Source organism: Geotrypetes seraphini, chromosome 3 (genome assembly GCF_902459505.1).
Source record: "Geotrypetes seraphini chromosome 3, aGeoSer1.1, whole genome shotgun sequence".
In the NCBI taxonomy this organism is placed as follows: Eukaryota; Metazoa; Chordata; class Amphibia; order Gymnophiona; family Dermophiidae; genus Geotrypetes; species Geotrypetes seraphini.
The window spans coordinates 281042203-281060004 of record NC_047086.1 but is presented as its reverse complement, the minus strand read 5'-3'; the positions used below and the strand labels follow the sequence as shown (position 1 = coordinate 281060004).

Genomic DNA, 17802 nt, shown 5'->3' with positions numbered 1-17802 from the left:
ACTGCTGTCTCTTCCGTCTCTGCTCCTTCCAGGATTCTCTCAATCTTGTCAACGATGTCCTTTGTTCTCGCTCCTGGGAGACAGGTCACTAGCCGATCCTCCCTCCCTCCTGCTATGTGACTGTCAACATGCCTCAGGATTGAGTCTCCCACCAGGATTGCAGATTTCCCTTCTTTCAGCTTCCGTGTCGGTCGCAGGTCTGTGTCCTTGGTGTTCTTCATTTCTTCCAGCAAGGTTCCTCCGTGGGTATCCTCTACCTTGGTGTCAGATGTTTCTTGTCCTCTGCTCTGTGTGTCTTCCTCATTTCCGTGCTCCTGTTCTTCCACTCTCCGTGTCAGTCGCAGGTCTGTGTCCTTGATGTTCTTTGTTTCTTCCAGCAAGTTAACAACTTACTTCTCATCAACATCTTATGTTATCTTTTTCACCTTCGCAGTCTTGCACCTTTGTAACTCAAAGCGCAATCTCCTTTCTCTTCTCCTACTTATGCTCTGAATATCGTCGACTGTATAATGCTACTCATTGTGAAACCGTGTAATACACAGACCCTGTAACTCTCCTGTTACTATCACTAGATGTTCAATGCTATACTCTGTAATTCGCTGTCTGTACAGTTTCTCTTCATTGTAAACCGCCTAGAAGTCGCAAGATTGTTGGCGGTATATAAGAATAAAGTTATTATTATTATAAAGTTATTATTATTTCCTTTCAGCGTCCTTCTCCCCCCATCTTCCCCATGTCCTGTCAGCATCCTTCTCCCCCCTCTGTCATCCACATGTGCTTTCAGCGTCCTTCTCCCCCCCCGTCTTCCCATTTCCTTTCAGCGTCCTTCTCCACCTCTTTGTCTTCCCCATGTGCTTTCAGCATCCTTTTCCACCCCTTTGTCTTCCCATGTGCTTTCAGCGTCCTTCTCCCCCCTCTGTCTTCCCCATGTGCTTTCAGCGTCCTTCTCCCCCCTCTGTCTTCCCCATGTGCTTTCAGCGTCCTTCTCCCCGCTCTGTCTTCCCCATGTGCTTTCAGCGTCCTTCTCCCCCCTCCCATCTTCCCCATGTCCTTCAGCGTCCTTCTCCACCCCTTTGTCTTCCCCAGTGCTTTCAGCATCCTTCTCCCCCTTCAGTTTTATCCATTTCCCTTAAGCGTCTTTTCTTCTCCACTCCACCTTTCCTCCCTTACTCCCTCCCTGCCCCTTACCTTTGTGGCGCTTCCCCACCCGACCGACAACAGAACAGGCCCGGTCAGACAAACCTCCCTGCTCTGTAGCCGCAAATCTAAATTACCTTCTTATAGCAGCTGGAGTATTGAAACTGCTGTAAGAAGGTAATTTAGATTTGCGGCTACAGGGCAGGGAGGTTTGTCGGCCGGGCCTGTTGTCGGTCGGTCGGGGGAAGCGCCACAAAGGTAAGGGGACCTGACCGGCTGTGCACACTCCCCCCCATGGCTGCACCCAGTGAGGACCGCCCCCCTTTTAGTTCGCCACTGCCTTCTCCCTACCTGCCCTGCCGCACACAGCCGACCGGAAGTCTTCCCGATGTCAGCGCTGACGTCGGAGGAAGGGAGGGCTTTGCTTAAGCCCTCCCTCCAACGTCAGCGCTAACATCGGGGAAGACTTCCGATTGGCTATGTGTGCTGCAGCAGGGCAGGCAGGAAATGGAAGACGAGGCCTCGCAGCAGGGCAGGTAGGAAAGGCATTGAACCCTGCGGGATCCCCGAGAGCATGAGGGGCATCCCCACGGGATCCCCGTGACCCTAGGGGGCGTTCCCATGGGATCCCCACGACCCTAGGGGGCGTCCCCATGGGATCCCCGCGACCCTAGGGGGCGTCCCCATGGGATCCCCGCGAACCTAGGGGGCGTCCCCATGGGATCCCCGTGACCCGAAGGGGGAACCCGCGGGATCCCCGCGGGATTCCCGTCGTCCCCGTTCTCGTGCAGCTCTCTAGTATGAACAGAGGTGTAACCAGTAGAATAAGGTGTTGATGCCCCTGTACAGGTCTTTGGTGAGGCCCACTTGGAGTATTGTTTTCAATTTTGGAGCCCGTGTTTGAAGAAGGACTTAAGAAGACTTGAAGCAGTTTAGAGGGCGACAAAAATGGTAGGAGGTTTGTGCCTAAAGACGTATGAGGACAGACTGGAAGCCCTGAATACGTATACCCTAGAGCAGGGGTGTCAAAGTCCCTCCTCGAGGGCCGCAATCCAGTCGGGTTTTCAGGATTTCCCTAATGAATATGCATGAGCTCTATTTGCATGCACTGCTTTCATTGTATGCTAATAGATCTCATGCATATTCATTGGGGAAATCCTGAAAACCTGACTGGATTGCAGCCCTCGAAGATGGACTTTGACACCCGTGCCTTAGAGGAAAGGAGGGACAGGGGAGATATGATTCAGACGTTCAAATACTTGAAAGGTATAAACATAGAATAAAATCTTTTCCAGAGAAAGGAAAATGGTAAAACTAGAGGACATAATTTGAGGTTGAGGGGTGGTAGACTCAAGAGTAGTGTAAGGAAATTCTTTACGGAGAGGTTGGATGCCTGCAATGTGTTCCCAAGGGAGGTGGTGGAGAGGAAAATGGTGACAAGAGTTCAAAAAAGCTTGGGATGAACACAGAGCATCTCAAATCAGAAAATAATGGAAAATATTGAACTAAGGCCCATACTGGGCAGACTTGCATGGTCTGTGTCCGTATATGGCAATTTGGTTGAGGATGGGCTGGGGAGGGCTTCGATGGCTGGGATGGTTTAGATGGGCTGGAGTGAGCTTTGACGGAGACTTCAGTAGATGGAACTTAAGCACAGTACCGGGTAGAGCTTTGGGTTCTGGCCCAAAAATAGCTAAGATGGAAAATTTAAATTAAATCAGTAGGAAGGTCACATGACGCTATGAACAGGTGAGGTTGTGTTCTTCACTCGCTCCAGGAGCCTGCTATCTCTAATGACTAATACTTAATCGGGACTCCCCGGACAGGACTTTTTAGAGGTATGTGTCTCTAAATCCATGGACAAGTATATTATGTGTTCCCAAGATGTGCCAAGCATGAAACCAGCTAGAAAGAATCGTGCTCACACTAAACCCGGGGAGTCCAAGATGGCGGAGGCACCCATAATGGCGTTTCACAATTTATGGAGACAGCATTCAGTGACCTTAAAGCAGCAGTGGCACAGGCAATGGGACCACAGATGGAGTACTTGTCCATGCAAATCACCCGCCTAGAGCAGCTTTTTATCCGACACAACGTTGAGGACTGACAAATTGGAACAGTGAGTGCCTACTATCGAGGATTCAGTCAATACTCACGAAACTGAACTAACCATGATACAGGACATGTTAAGAACACAAGCTGATAAGATTAAAGATCTAGAAAACAGATCCCGGTGAAGCAATCTTCGTTTCATGGGTCTCCCTGAAATGATTCCAGATTCTCGCATATTGATGGAGATGGAAAGCTGGTCAGAGGCCGAATTTCTGGTAAGCCTGCCCTTGGGCCCCACATGCCTGGAACGTGTGCATTGCATTGGGGTGCGGCCAGGTAGAGATTTGAGGCCTAGAGTGGTGATAGTGAAATTCCACAATTACCATCTTAAAATGGAGAAGGTGCGTCAATACCGTGGAAAAAGAGAGACTCTGCAATAAAAGGGCATGCCGATTCGCCTAAGCCAAGACTACTCAGCAGCACTAACGGCAAAAAGAAAGTCCTTTTATCCACTATGTACCAAGCTAGTGGAGCAGAAAGCATGTTTTATGTTTATCTATCCTGCAGTGCTTAAAATACAATACGAGGACGTTTGGAAGTATTTTGATGTAGCTCAAGAAGTGGCAGATTACATTAATGTCGCCTTTGGCCAGAATGTGGGAACACCTTAAACCATGACTCTCACTGGTGGATTACTTTATGGATATACTGGACTAGCTGGAATCGACATATGATCATGTAATATTTTCTGGTTGATTTCTGTGTACACGGTGGGTCTCTCAGGAGGAAGAGTGGGGCCCTGGAGGGCGTCAATCATGTGCCCTGTACATTTTTCCCCCTATCTAGAGAAGATGCCTAGAGGGTATACTTGGGGGTGGGAGAAGGGATGGGGAATAATTTGTGAATAGCAGCACTTTGGGGGTTTCAGTTGTATTTTGCTAATTGTTCTGATTAAGTGTGTTTATTGGACATTTTTGGTGGGATGTTGGGCAATGGCGTATAAGTGTGGGGAAGTGTTACATATATTGAATGAGTGCTTCAGGGTGTGGCTGGGCACCCAGGGGCACAACACACATTATTTTAGTGTCAAGGTATCATTTTTTCATGCTCCTGGGTGACAAACCACTCTGTACAGTCTCTTGGAACGTTTCAGGCATTATTTTATCAGCTCATAGTACTAAGATACTATCACAATTAAAACATCACAAAACAGACCTAGCTTGTTTACAAGAAATGAGACTAACTAAAATAAGAACATAAGAATTGCCGCTGTTGGGTCAGACCAGTGGTCCATTGTGCCGAGCAGTCCGCTCATGCGGCGGCCCTTGGTCAAAGACCAGCACCCTAACTGAGACTAGCCCTACCTGCGTACGTTCTGGTTCAGGAGGAACTTGTCTTACTTTGTCTTGAATCCCTGGAGGGTGTTTTCTCCTATGACAGACACCGGAAGAGCGTTCCAGTTTTCTACCACTCTCTGAGTGAAGAAGAACTTTCTTATATTCGTACGAAATCTATCCCCTTTCAATTTTAGAGAGTGCCCTCTCGTTCTCCCTACCTTGGAGAGGGTGAACAACCTGTCCTTATCTACTAAGTCTATTCCCTTCAGTACCTTGAATGTTTCGATCATGTACCCTCTCAATCTCCTCTGTTTGAGGGAGAAAAGGCCCAGTTTCTCTAATCCATGTTAGTCGCTCTTCTCTGGACCCTTGAAGGTATGCAGGGAGGAGGGTTGATTACTGAATCGGTGGGCCTGATGTTTTAAGAAAACCAATCAATTCAAATTGATTTACCAAAGTGAATCAGTGAATCGATTTGAATTGGCGAATGGGGCGGCACTACTGATATGTTACAATAGAGACTTCAAGTATAGCACACACAGCAGGGGGGAATAATGGTCACCCTTTCATGTCCCACTAGCTAAGAGGAAAAGATCCAAAATAACTCCATTAACCATGACTTATGCCATGGGGTTCCAGTATAAGAAACATATGAAATCAAGGAATGATTCTCTTCTCACAGTAAATAAAGGAATGTCCAATCCACACAATCAAAAGCCTTTTCAGCATTTAAACTTGCTAGACAGATTATAATATGTAGAATGCTCAAGCACTAACAATGCTCTGTGTACATTCCATATGGCTTGCTCTCCCTGTACAAATCCAACCTGATTAGAAAGAAAAGAGTCCCACTAGTTTAGACTGGTGGGACAATAACATTAGATGAGCTAGTCATCGGAAGAGGTTAGGGATTAGGTGAGAGTGGGGGGGGGGGGGGAGGAGATAGGATGGAGTAAGATTTTGAGGTTAGAAGAAAAGGGGAAAGGGGATTGGGTGTTTATCGGGGTTGTGAGGGTATGTGTGAAAGAAAGAAGTATGATTGGATAAAGGGGGTAAGTAGATTGGTGGAGAGTTTGGGAGGAGTTTGGGCGGGAGACTCATTTTGGAAATTGGAGGGAGGTGGGCAGTTGGTTTGGTGGGAAAGAATTTTTGGGTTCAGTTGGGATAGGAGTTTGGCGGTATTTTGGCGGTGTGAATTGTTCATGGCACCTGGTAGTTGCAGGATTCGTTTGCTGAGTTGGAGTGGCCGTGCCTGTGAGGGGTGAGTCGGGAATTTGTAAGTAGGCTTTCTTCCGTTAAGCACTTTGTGCAGCGGAGTTGCGTCGGCTGGCAGAGAGGGATGGGGGGTTGGTTGCTGGACATTTTTGTTGAAGGCCGGCAGTGCGTCGGGGTTTGTGAGCCGCAGCGAAGTCTGGAGCTGCGGCTGAGCTGGCTGTTTCGGCTGCATGTCAGAGCGCAGTGTCTCTGTGTGCTGCTTCCCCTGCATTTCACTTTGTTAGTTCCAGGCCAACGAGGGAGCTGGGAGTGTTGAGGCTGATTGTGACTGATTCCTTGGGCCTGTTGGGGGAGCTGTTTGGAGGTAAGCAGGGTGGACACAGGGTTTACAGCACCCAGCTTGGGTTTGGTTAGTGTGTGTGTGTTTTTTGTGTGACTGCTTTTCTTATGCTTCGATGGGGGTGGGGGGGGCAGGGTTAGGTTGGGACTGACTATCACGTTGAGGGTGGCTTGTTTCAGATACTGGTACACCCCCAGAATAATGGTGAGTGTGGGTGTGTGGTTGGGCTGTGGTAATTGGGTGGGTATTTTGATTGGTCATAGGATGGCTCCTCGGAAGCAGCAGGCACAACCTGTTCTGCGGGGTGGGAATCGAGGAAGGGTTTCAGTGAGGGGGGCTGCCAGGGGTCGTGGTAGTGCTGGTGGACAGAGTAGGGGGAGACCTCCTTTGCATGGCAGAGGAGGTCAGGCATCTCAGAAAAGAGGAGTTGGAGGGTGAGAAACCACCAGAGTGGCTACCAGTTTTGGACCTCAACAGCATCGATGGTCCATGTTGCAGGTGGGCGGTGTGGCTGTTCCTAGGGAGACTGTGGATTTGTCTGGAGGACCAGAGGCGATGGCGAGTGATTCTCAAGAAGTCAGCTTCAGGGGTCCTGATGGCGAGTTATTTTCTGATGTTGTACATGCACTAGGTGCTGCATTAGGTGAGCGGGTGCAAGGGGCCCAGGGTATGCGCGGGACAGGAACACAAGTTAGCGGAGCCCACATGAAGTCTTTGACTGCGAGTTTGTGTGACCGTAAGTTTTTAAAATGTTTGCGTCATGTAGTTAAGCGGTTATGGGTGGATAAACAGCAACATCATGGAGTATCGGGGGATCCTTTGAGTGTGTGGCAGTCCTCCGATTCTTGGGATTCCTCTGATTCTTCATCTACATCTTCAGAGCGGTTAGTTGTTGATCAGTCCCAGACCGTGGCAGTGGGGGAGTCGGCTGTGTTAGTGGGGGCGACTCCTACAGTTTCCAGGCAGGGTCATACTTTATGTGCTATTGCTCCATTGGATTGTATTATGGATTGTATTATGTGCTATTGCTCCATTGGATTGTAAAATGGAGACAACGGATATTTGAAAGGCCGATATATTGACTTTTTTGCGTTATTGGCTCGGGATGTGGATGGTGGGGACCGTCAGAAAGAGAGAGGGTCCGACGGAGGAAAGAAGAAAGTAAATAGAGTTCTTAAAACAATTTTTAATTGGTTGTTGGGATTTAATATATTTGTCAGTGTGCTGGGGGAGGAGAATCCATCCGTCTTTATATCCGGGGCTTTTGCGGTATTGTGATTTAATTTTACGGGCTTATAGGATCTATGGTGGATGGTCTTGGCTCAATTATGATGAGCAATTTCGCAAGAGTGTAGCTTGGGATAAGTCTGCGGTTTGGGAGGTGTGGGACGTTGGCTGAAATGACTCCAGTAAGGGGTTGGTCCTTTCGATATGGAGCTTCCTCTTCGGGAGTTTTGACAGCTGGGGGAATGTATAATGCTTGGCAAGGAGCAGGAAGTTGTCGGCCGGGAATTTTTCCAGGGAATAGAGTGCCTCCCGGAGTGGGTAGAGGTGTCCCACTTAGCAGCTTCTGCTTTCAATTCAATACAGGGCGTTGTACAAGACCAGCTTGTCGATTCAGACATGCCCGTAGCCAGTGTGCAGGAGGTCACCCAGCTTTCCGTTGCACGGGATTGGGGGTTGGGGGTAGAGGCATGCCTTTTCGAGGGTCAGGAGGTACTGGTGGGGGTTTGGTTTGATAAAGCTCCTTCCCTTATTAGGTTGGAGGCAATGAAACTGTGGTTGCCTAAATATCTTAATCAAAGAGATGCTTATTTATTGTGGCTAGGGTTTTCTGAAGGTTTCCCGATTCCGTATGAAGGTCCTTGTTTGGTGCACAAAGGGGTAAATGCGGCTTCGGTTTCTTGGTATCCTGAGGTGGTACATGAGAAGCTGAGCAAGGAATTGAGTATTGGCCGTATTGCTGGCCCATTTCCATCGCCCCCTTTGTCAAATTTGGTTCTTTCACCTTTGGGAGTTATTCTGAAGAAAGCGCCAGGCTCTTTTCGCTTAATTCATAATTTATCATTTCCAAAGGGCAACAAGTGTTAATTCTTTCATAGATCCGGTATTCTGTACTGTGCAGTATGCGTCTATTGATGATGCTGTGGCATTATTGCAACGTTTAGGGGCAGGGGCCTTAATGGGAAAAACAGATATTGAGGCAGCTATTCATTTACTCCCTGTACACCCCTCATCTTTTCATTTACTGGGTTTTCAATTCGTGGGGCAATTTTATTTTGATAAATGCATGCCAATGGGTTGTGCAATTTCTTGTGCCTATTTTGAAGCCTTTACTACTTTCATTCATTGGGTTGTTCAGATGGTTAGTGGGGTTGATTGTATAATGCATTATTTAGATGATTTCTTTTTTGCTGGGCAGAGTAATTCTGAACAATGTCGGGTCTTAATGCATGCCGATGAATTTGGTATTCCATTAGCAGAAGACAAAACTGAAGGTCCAACGACATCTTTAGTATTTTTGGGTATTGAGTTGGACTCTAAGGGGTTCATAATAAAAAAAACAAAAACAAACAGTCTAAAAAGTGGCCTAAATGGCTACTTGGACGATCAAAAAGCCGGATCATCTAAGTACCCATAATCAAAGCTGGTTTTAGACGTATCTAAAACCAGCTTAGGCCTTTCCCCTGCCTCTAAACGCACAGAGAGAAAAGAGGCGTTTTTAAAGGAGGGGAAGGGGCGGGCGGTGGGCCGACCTACACCTAGGCATGCAGCAGGTATAATCAAAACTTTAGGCAGGTTGCCTAGTCGGCACTTATACGTTTTGACTTAGATGAAGTCAAAACAGGTCTAAGTGCCGAAAAAGGGGCTGCTGAGCTGATCGTGGCTGCTGCGATCAGCTCAGCGGCCCCAGCAACCTGCCTACTCCCTACAGCAGTGGTCTCAAACTCAAACCCTTTGCAGGGCCACATTTTTAATTTGTAGGTACATGGAGGGCCGCAGAAAAAATAGTTAGTCTTATTACAGAAATACAATTTTGCACAAGGTAAAACTCTATAGTTTATAAATCTTTCCTTTTGGCTAAGTCTTAATAATAATATTGTAATTTATAGCTAAAGAGACATATGATCAAGAAACTGTTTTATTTTACTTTTGTGATTATGATAAACATACCGAGGGCCTCAAAATAGTACCTGGGGGGCCGCATGTGGCCCCCGGGCCATGAGTTTGAGACCACTGCCCTACAGCATTGATCGCGACAGGAGAGATGCCTCATCTCCCCTACCGCGATGCCATCACTCCTCTACCCCAACTGTCGCGACCCGCGGCAGGAGTGATGCCCTATCCTGCCGCGGGTTGTGGCAGTTCGGGTAGAGGAGTGATGGCATCGCGGTAGGGAGATGAGGCATCTCTCCTGCCGCGATACATCACCCCCCCCTGACAACATCGGGGCAAGAGGGAGCCCAAGCCCTCCTGCCCCGCGATCCTCAACCCCCTCCCCGAGTCCGATCTGGCCAGGAGGAAGCCCAAGCCCTCCTGGCCTCTCGCCCCCCACCCCCTACAAGATCGGGCAGGAGGGAGCCCAACCCCTCCTGCCCAGGCGGACCCCTTACCCCCCACTACAATACGGGCAGGAGGGATCCCAGGCCCTCCTGCCCTCAACACAACCCCTCCCTACGACCACCCCCCGAACCCCTGATCAGCCCCCCCCCACTGACCCTCGACCCCCCGCCGACCCCAAGACTGCCCCACCCCCAATCCCCACTCCCCATACCTGTTAAATGTTGGCCGGACGGACAGGTGCCAAGCCTGCCCGTCCGGCAAGCCAGCTGGCTCCAGAATAGGGCCGGATTGGCCCAGGTGGCTGAAACCCCGCCCACAGGTGGGGCCTAAGGCTCCTAGGCCAACTAGAATAGTCCTGGGAGTCTTAGGCCCCTCCTGTGGGCGGGGCCTAAGACTCCCAGGCCTATTCTGGTTGGCCCAGGCACCTCAGGCCCCACCTGTGGGCGGGGTTTCAGCTGCCTGGGCCAATCTGGCCCCATTCCGGAGCCGGCTGGCCTGCCGGACGGGCGGGCTTGGCACCCTTCTGTCCGGCCAACATTTAACAGCTATTGGGGGTTGGATTGGGGGTGGCGGGGTTCGTGGAGTCGGTGGGGGGGTTGCGGGTCGGCAGGGGGGGCGAACAGGGGTTTGGGGGGGGCAGTTGTTGGGGGGGGGTTGTGTCGAGGGCAGGAGGGCCTGGGATCCCTCCTGCCCGTATTGTAGTGGGGGGTAGGGGGTCCGCCTGGGCAGGAGGTGTGCTCAGCCATGGCCGGATTGGTGGCGGGACAGGGGCTGGTGCCAGAATATTGGTTTGCTTGAGCTATTTCCAGTGTGGGTAGCGTTATGGATATGGGGCTCTCGCTTGAGTAACAGGAGGGTCTTGTTATTTTCTGATAATACAGTAGTGCAGGCAATTAATAGCCAGCTAAGTGTTTGCTATTACTCTCACTGCTGAGGTTAATTGTGCTGCGTTGTCTTCATTTAAATGTCTTTTTGTCTGCTCATCATGTGTCTGGCAGTATTAATGAATTAACTGACGCACTTTCTCAATTGCAGTGAGCTCGCTTTCGGGCATTGGATCCAGTGATATTATGGAGCATCTTCTGCGAAGCGGTGGAGCACTGTTGGTTTTTGTTTTTTTTTTAATTATGTTTATTGAGGAGTCAACAAGAGAAACCAAGAAAATACGCGGTGGAGCACTGTTACAGCAAGCATTAGCTAACAGTACGTGGAGAGCTTATAATTCTAGTTGGTGCAGATTTTCTTCGTTTCTGCATAGCACTGGAATGCAGTGTGCTTTCCCATTTTCTGAAGAGTGTATTGTTCGGTTTCTGTTTTTTGTGGTGGAGCACAGATGGTCCTATGGTATGGGGTCACAATCTTTGGCTAGCCTGGGATTCTTATCAAAACTTTGGGGCTGGCAAAATTACACTTCTTCATATTATGTGTGTAAGCTATTGGTGGGGTACTCCAGGTAGGGATTATTTAGCCGCCCACATTTGGTGTGCTTGCCTTTGGACTATACCAAATTGATGGCTTTGTTTGGAGTGTTATCAGTTTTGTTCAAAACAGCTTTTGCAGTAGCGTTTTTTGCTGCTTGTAGGATTGGGGAGTTAGTGGCCCCATCCCGTTTTGCTCCAAGAGGCTACGGGACTACTCTTGGGTGATGTTGTATTGGAGCGGCGGAAGCTTAGTGTATGTATTCGCTATTCAAAAACTGATCTTGTGGGAAAAGGTGTCTGGTTATATTTGCGCAAAAGTTTGGAGTTGGAAGCCTGCCCAGTCAGATGGGTGCATGAATATGCAGTGATTCGTCCAGTGGGAGGTTTATTTTGGCTCATACATGCAAATAGGACACCTTTGACGAGATATCATTTTACAGCCGTTTTAAAAAAAGTGTTGATAGCTGCTGGGCTTCAGCATAATGAATATGGGACTCATTCGTTCCGTATTGGAACGGCCACTGATGCTGCTCAAAGGGGGGGATCGGATGCTTAAATTTGTAAAATTGGGCTTTGGATATCTGCTTGTTTTAGAACTTATGTTCGACACAATTCTTTTACAGTTGTTCTGCTAGATCAGAGTCCTGCTCCGAAACCACCTGACATTTGTGTTTGGATATGTGGACATTCCTATGTATTCTGGGTGCATAAGCATGCTGTCAAATCCAAATGGGGAGCTAACTTGGGCCTTGTGGAAAAAGGAATTTGCAACAGATGGTTGGGTATTCGGGGAATGTTGTGGGATCAGCTGTTACCGACTTTGCATCAAGCGAGTCATTTTTTCTCACCTGTACTCATTGTTATTCATTTGGGTGGGAATGATTTATGTTCAGTTAAAGGGGTGGATTTAATTCTGCACATAAAGAGAGATTTATGTTCTTCTGTTTGTTTTTTCCCAAATGCATGTGTCATATGGTCCAAAATCATTCCAAGGAGAGTGTGGAAGGGAACCAGGAAGGTACTGGCAATTGAACGCTTGTGGACCTCACACTTGGAATTCCCTGCCCTTTTACATAAGAAAAGATAAAGACCTCAATTCTTTTAAAAAATCTTTGAAAACTTTTTTATTTAAAGATGCTTTTACCATTTAATTTTATACTTGGTTTATATATTCCTTGTTTTTCAAGCTCAATTTTTAATCTCTTAATTTTAATTTTTTTTTTGCCCCTTCCTTATGTATGTAACTTTAATGTTTTTCCCATATTAGATTGAGAATATTGTAACTTTTTCCTAATGTATCAAGTTTGTGATGTAACTCCTTAAAGTTCTAACATTGTATGTTATAAATTTTTGCCTTTCAAAAATTTTAAGAAGTATTGTTTTAACACTATTTGTTATCATTCATGATATTTTATTGTACATCGCTTAGAAATTGTTATAGGCGATACATCAAATAAAATTGAACTTGAACTTGAACTTGGCGTAAAGTCAATGCTGAGGTGTCAAAGTTTGTGTCTGTGCTTGGGGGTTTAGTGATGCGGAATGAATTGCTGACTGTTGATTGTGTGGGCTTATATCGCCCAGATGGGATACATTTGTCCGATATAGGTTTAAACAGGATTTGTTGGCTGCAGCTAGAGAGGAATTTGGGGGGAGGGGGAGAGCAGTGACAAGCAGATAGCTGTCAAAGCTTGTGGCCGAATGGGGAGAAAAATATTATGAAATGCAGCTGGAGGATTGAATTAATATATGTTGAAGGGGGAATTGAAATAGATAAACTCATAAGCGACACTGCCATGAGGTGGGGAATCAATGGGGAGCACTCATGGGGTGGCACCGCCATGAGATGGGTGGGGGGTTGACCCGACGATACTGTAGGTCATCTTATTGCTGAAGTTGGAGGGGGTTGATAAGAAGGAGGAGCTACATTCGTTACCGAATAGCTCATAGGAACACGGGGCTTGGGGGATTGCCGTATTTGGGAATTGTGAATGTTAATAAATTTAAGTATTGAGTTGTGAGCATTGTTTAAGTTATTAAATAAAGCTGCGGCCAGTTATTTATGCCACAAGAAGAGATTGTATGTGTTTTATTGGAATGTCATAGGCAATGTTTAAGATGACGGATTGCGAATTCTAATGTTATGTGTGAAGGGAACAACGGGCCAACCTATCCAACAAAGTCTTTGCCCACAGTTCAATTTCAAAATTTAATAAAAAAATCGGTTGAAACAATTCCAACTTGGTAGAATCTCTATCAGATTTAGATATAAATGTGACCAAAGTCCAATGTCATATCTAGAAAATTGTTGATTAGTATCAACTTGAGAAAAATATGCCACCAGAGACAAGCTAATTGATCTTTCAGAAGCTTATAGATATCTTGTAGTTGTCAGCATTTTATGTTATGTACTATTTTGACCTTATTATTATTTTTGTTTTAATCTTTATTCTTATTTTATTTATTTGTATGATGAATTTATTGTGCATGTATGTTGTATCTTGCTCAAAATTGCAGATGATGGATTTAAATAAATAAAAATAGCAGAGCCAAAGCCAAGAACATGACTCAAAACGAGGTAGGGGTGATAAAAAGTTAAAATATATTTAAAAAATGATTAAAATCATATTTGGGGAGTCTAGGAAGATTAAAGACAAAGCCAGACTAGAATTTTGAAGCATTTGAAGGCCAATGTTTACATAATAGTCATGGCAGTAATCCTATCTCTACAAGTGAAGATAGAAAACCTACGGGCAGGAAACCCCATGCACGATCAGAAATTTGTTTCCAACAGAAAACTCTGAAAAAGTAGTCTGAGTTGAAATGAGGCAATTATAAAATACACAGATATGGCTTATTAGACCTATAGCATTAAACAACAGATATAAATCATTGTGTTATCAAGGCAAAAGATGTTTAAGCCTATCACAAGCATAGTTAAATCCAATTTACTATATGTACATCTTAAAATCTTAAAAGAGAGCATCTTTTACCTGATTCAATTTTATTTAGTATTTTTCTGGCACACTGTACAAAGGCTTCTTCCACATTCTCTCCTGTTAGTGCACTTGTTTCCAAAAACATCAGCTCTATTTAAAAAAATAAATAAATAAAAGTCTTATCAATTAACCATTGAAATTTAAGAAACTATGTAAAGAAGCAATATAATTTAGTATTAGATCAGTGTTTTGGATTACCACTGCAAGATAACAGGAGTGGTCTTGCACAGCTAAAGAGTTCTAGGGGTGTGCAGCATAATTTTTTTTATCCATATCATTCTCAAAGTCATTTATAAGAACTTTCATTTTTTCAGGTTTTTCTCTTCAAATTTTTTCATTCTGGAAGTGTCCTTACTTTTGGGACTAGTGTACCATCTTTCCCAAAGAAGTGCGCATAATACACTATTTGTGCATGTGAACATATCAGTAACGAGTTCATCCTATTTTGAAAAGAGGGTGTACTCTTTCGGAAGCGTTCACACTATTAATGACAAAAACAACATTTCAGGAATTTTTTTACTGTTGTTTCGGGTAGGAAATAAGGCAGAACATGTTGTTTACATGAGTACATTTGATATACCTCTTCTGTTGCCAGGACACCCCTTAATACAAAGAAGGTAAAAGCAGCAAGTGTTTTTGGACCTCCATAAGAAATAAAACTCAGATCCTAAAAGATTGGCTAGAAGAAATCAATCCTGATTTTCTATTTTTAACAGAAACATGGTTGGTCTCTGATAAAGATCCCATTTTGAATGATTGCCTACCTCAGGGATATAGAATACTTCCACTATCCAGAAACTGGAAAAAAGGGAGTGGCTTAATGATAATTTTGAAAGATTCATTTGATTTTAGCAGGTTGGGCTCCAAATAAACAGAGGATCTTGAAATTTTGACCTGCAAGATCTCAAGTACATATTTGGAGGATTCACTAATAACAACAATATTTTATATTCCTCCTAAGAGATGGATTAACACTAAAGATTTCTATGAATTTCTTCCAACAAATACATTGATAGGATCATATAATCTTTTACTGGGAGATATAAATATATATTTAGAACAAATAGAAAATTCAGAAGTAGTTGATATCTTCTCTATACTAGCTGCGTTGGGATTTTTAATACCCTTACCAGTAAAAACGAATCAAAAGGGTCACCAACTAGATTTGGTCACCTTTGCGACAAACGAAGTGACTTGGCCGAAAATTCAGTTTATTCAAGGTGTATGGAAGGAATGCATCTGATCAAATCATTAACTTATGCAATTTTGAACTTTCCTGGCAGGAAAAACAGCCTCTTTCAAAATTGGATAATAAAAATAAAAAAGTAAAATTAATTATCAATAGAGGAAGTATAAATCCAATAGAATTCTGGTCTCATTACAAGCCTAATCCTAAAGGTGAGGACTCCTCAAATTTTCCAACAAGATGGAAAAAGTTCAGTAAACAAGTATTAGATCAAATAGCTCCATTAAAAACATATAAAAAGAGACCGAGATCCTCCAATGAATGGTTTGATACTGATCTATTGGTTTTTAAACAGGAATTAAGAAAACTGGAAAGGATTTGGTTGAAATCAAATAGGGAGGAGGACAAGGTAAATTGGAGACTTAAATTAAAGAACTATTAACTCCTGATTAAAGAAAAACGTTCAAAACATTATGCACAGAAAATAGGGTCAGCCAAGATAAATAGTAGAGAATTATTTAAACTGGTTAATAACTTAACCGATACTACACTGGTTTTAAAAGCGGATAATGAATGCTTGCCATCTCCTGATACTCTTGCAGAGTTTTTCAATAATAAAATTTTAGATTTGAGAGCAACATTACAATCTCCTACTTGCAACTATCTAATATAATAAAACGCTAGATGCGCACTCAGATCTGCGTGATCTGAAATCCCTGATCCGTGAGATGTATGTCCGTGGCTTTGCAGATGTGCGCATGCACGAGTCCCGAGCCTTATTGCTTGCCAGCCGCAACCGTTGCACTCCCTGCTCTCCAGATCGCGATGTACAGACCGGTAGGGCACTGGGAGCTAGGGAGAAAGCAAGGGCTCAGTCTTCGTCGTCGTCTTCGCCCCTCCCCCCCCCCCAATCCCCGTTGAGCCTCCCACCCGATTTTCTCTTCTTGCGGTCTGGCCGGCTACCTTAGTCCCTTGCTGCCGCTGCCACCCCCTTCCCTTCCCTTCTCGCGGTCGACAAACCCCTTGGCTCCAGCAGCGGCCGCAGCATTGTAAACATGCTGCTTTGCGGCCTCTACTGCCTTGATTTGCTCTTCCGTTTCTCTGATGACGTCATCAGGGACACGGAAGAGCAAATCGGAGCAGTAGAGGCCGCGAAGCAGCGTGTTTACAGTGCTGCGGCCGCTGCTGGAGCCAAGAGGTTTGTCGACCGCGGGAAGGGAAGGGGGTGGCGGCGGCGGTAAGGGACTAGGGGAGCTGGCCAGACCGCAAGAAGAGAAAATCGGGTGGGCAACGAAGAGATAGGGAGGAACTGGGAAGAAGGAAGAGGAAGAGGGAGGAAGAGGGAAAGGGGCCTACTTTGGGGGAGGGGTGTGCTTGGAGGCACACAGCTTTGCTTGGGGGGCGACAGGGAGGAACTGGAGCGGGAGAGGGAAAGGGGCCTGCTTTGAGGGAGGGGTGTGCTTGGAGGCAGACAGCTTTGCTTGGGGGGGAGACAGAAGGGGGGCCACGGAGACACAGTCAGGGAGGAACTGGAGGGGCAGAGGGAAAGGGGTCTGCTTTGGGGGAGGGGTGTGCTGGGAGGTAGATCGCTTTGCTTGGGGGGGAGACAAAATGGGGGGCCATGGAGAGACAGTCAGGGAGGAATTGGAGGGGTAGAGGGAAAGGGGTCTGCTTTGGGGGGGAGGGGTGTACTAGGAGGCAGACAGCTTTGCTTGGGAGGGGAGACAGAAGGGGGACCACGGAGACACTGTCATGGAGGAATTGGAGGGGTAGAGGGAAAGGGGGCTGCTTCGGGGGGAGGGGTGTGCTGGGAGGCAGATCATTTTGCTTAGGGGGAAGACAGAAGGGGGGCTACGGAGAGACAGTTGGGAGGAACTGGAGGGGGAGAGGGAAAGGGGGCTGCTTTCTAGCACCCGTTAATGTAACGGGCTTAAAGACTAGTAATAATAATAATAATTTTATTCTTATATACCGCCATACCCAGCGAGTTCTAGGCGGTTTACATAAATTAGATTAGGATCCGCATTGACATGCAAATTTACAACAATTTGTCAGAATTACAGCAAATTTGGCCGAATTTGGCAGATGAAAATGGAAGAGGGTGGAAGAAAGGGGTTCACCTAAATTAGATTAGGATCCGCATTGACATGTACAACAATTTGTCAGATTTACAACAAATTTAGCTGAACTTGGCAGATGAAAAAAGGAAGGGGTGGGAGAGAGGGGAGAAGAGAAGCTATCATGAAGGAGGAGATGAGCCGATCGAAGGGCCAGGCGGTTGCTGGAGGGGGGACGGTTAAGGGTCTTGTTTACTGAATAGGTAAGTTTTGATGCTTCACAACTTTGATGCTTCACACCTTTGATGCTTCACAACTTCACAACTTAGTTTTGATGCTTCACAACTTAGTTACCTGGAAGATGGCTCAAGGGCTGATATGTCCTGGGATCATTTCCAAGCCCCAGACTGGCAACAGTTTTTAAAGTTGTTCAATAAATGTATCAAATTGAACTGTTTGCTGGACGATTGTCCCCCAAACATAATGAAAAATGC

The 17802-nt window shown here is 45.9% G+C and overlaps 1 protein-coding gene across 3 annotated transcripts in view; it reads right to left on the bottom strand.

Moving 5' to 3' along the window:
* The window catches only part of RAB4A (RAB4A, member RAS oncogene family), a 211344-nt gene that overhangs the window by 32579 nt on the left and 160963 nt on the right, over nucleotides 1-17802 (bottom strand). For all 3 annotated transcript variants that reach the window (XM_033938150.1, XM_033938149.1, XM_033938151.1), the window contains one exon: nucleotides 14060-14155. In XM_033938150.1, coding sequence (XP_033794041.1) covers nucleotides 14060-14155 — 96 coding nt within the window. The remainder of the gene's footprint in view (nucleotides 1-14059; nucleotides 14156-17802) is intronic.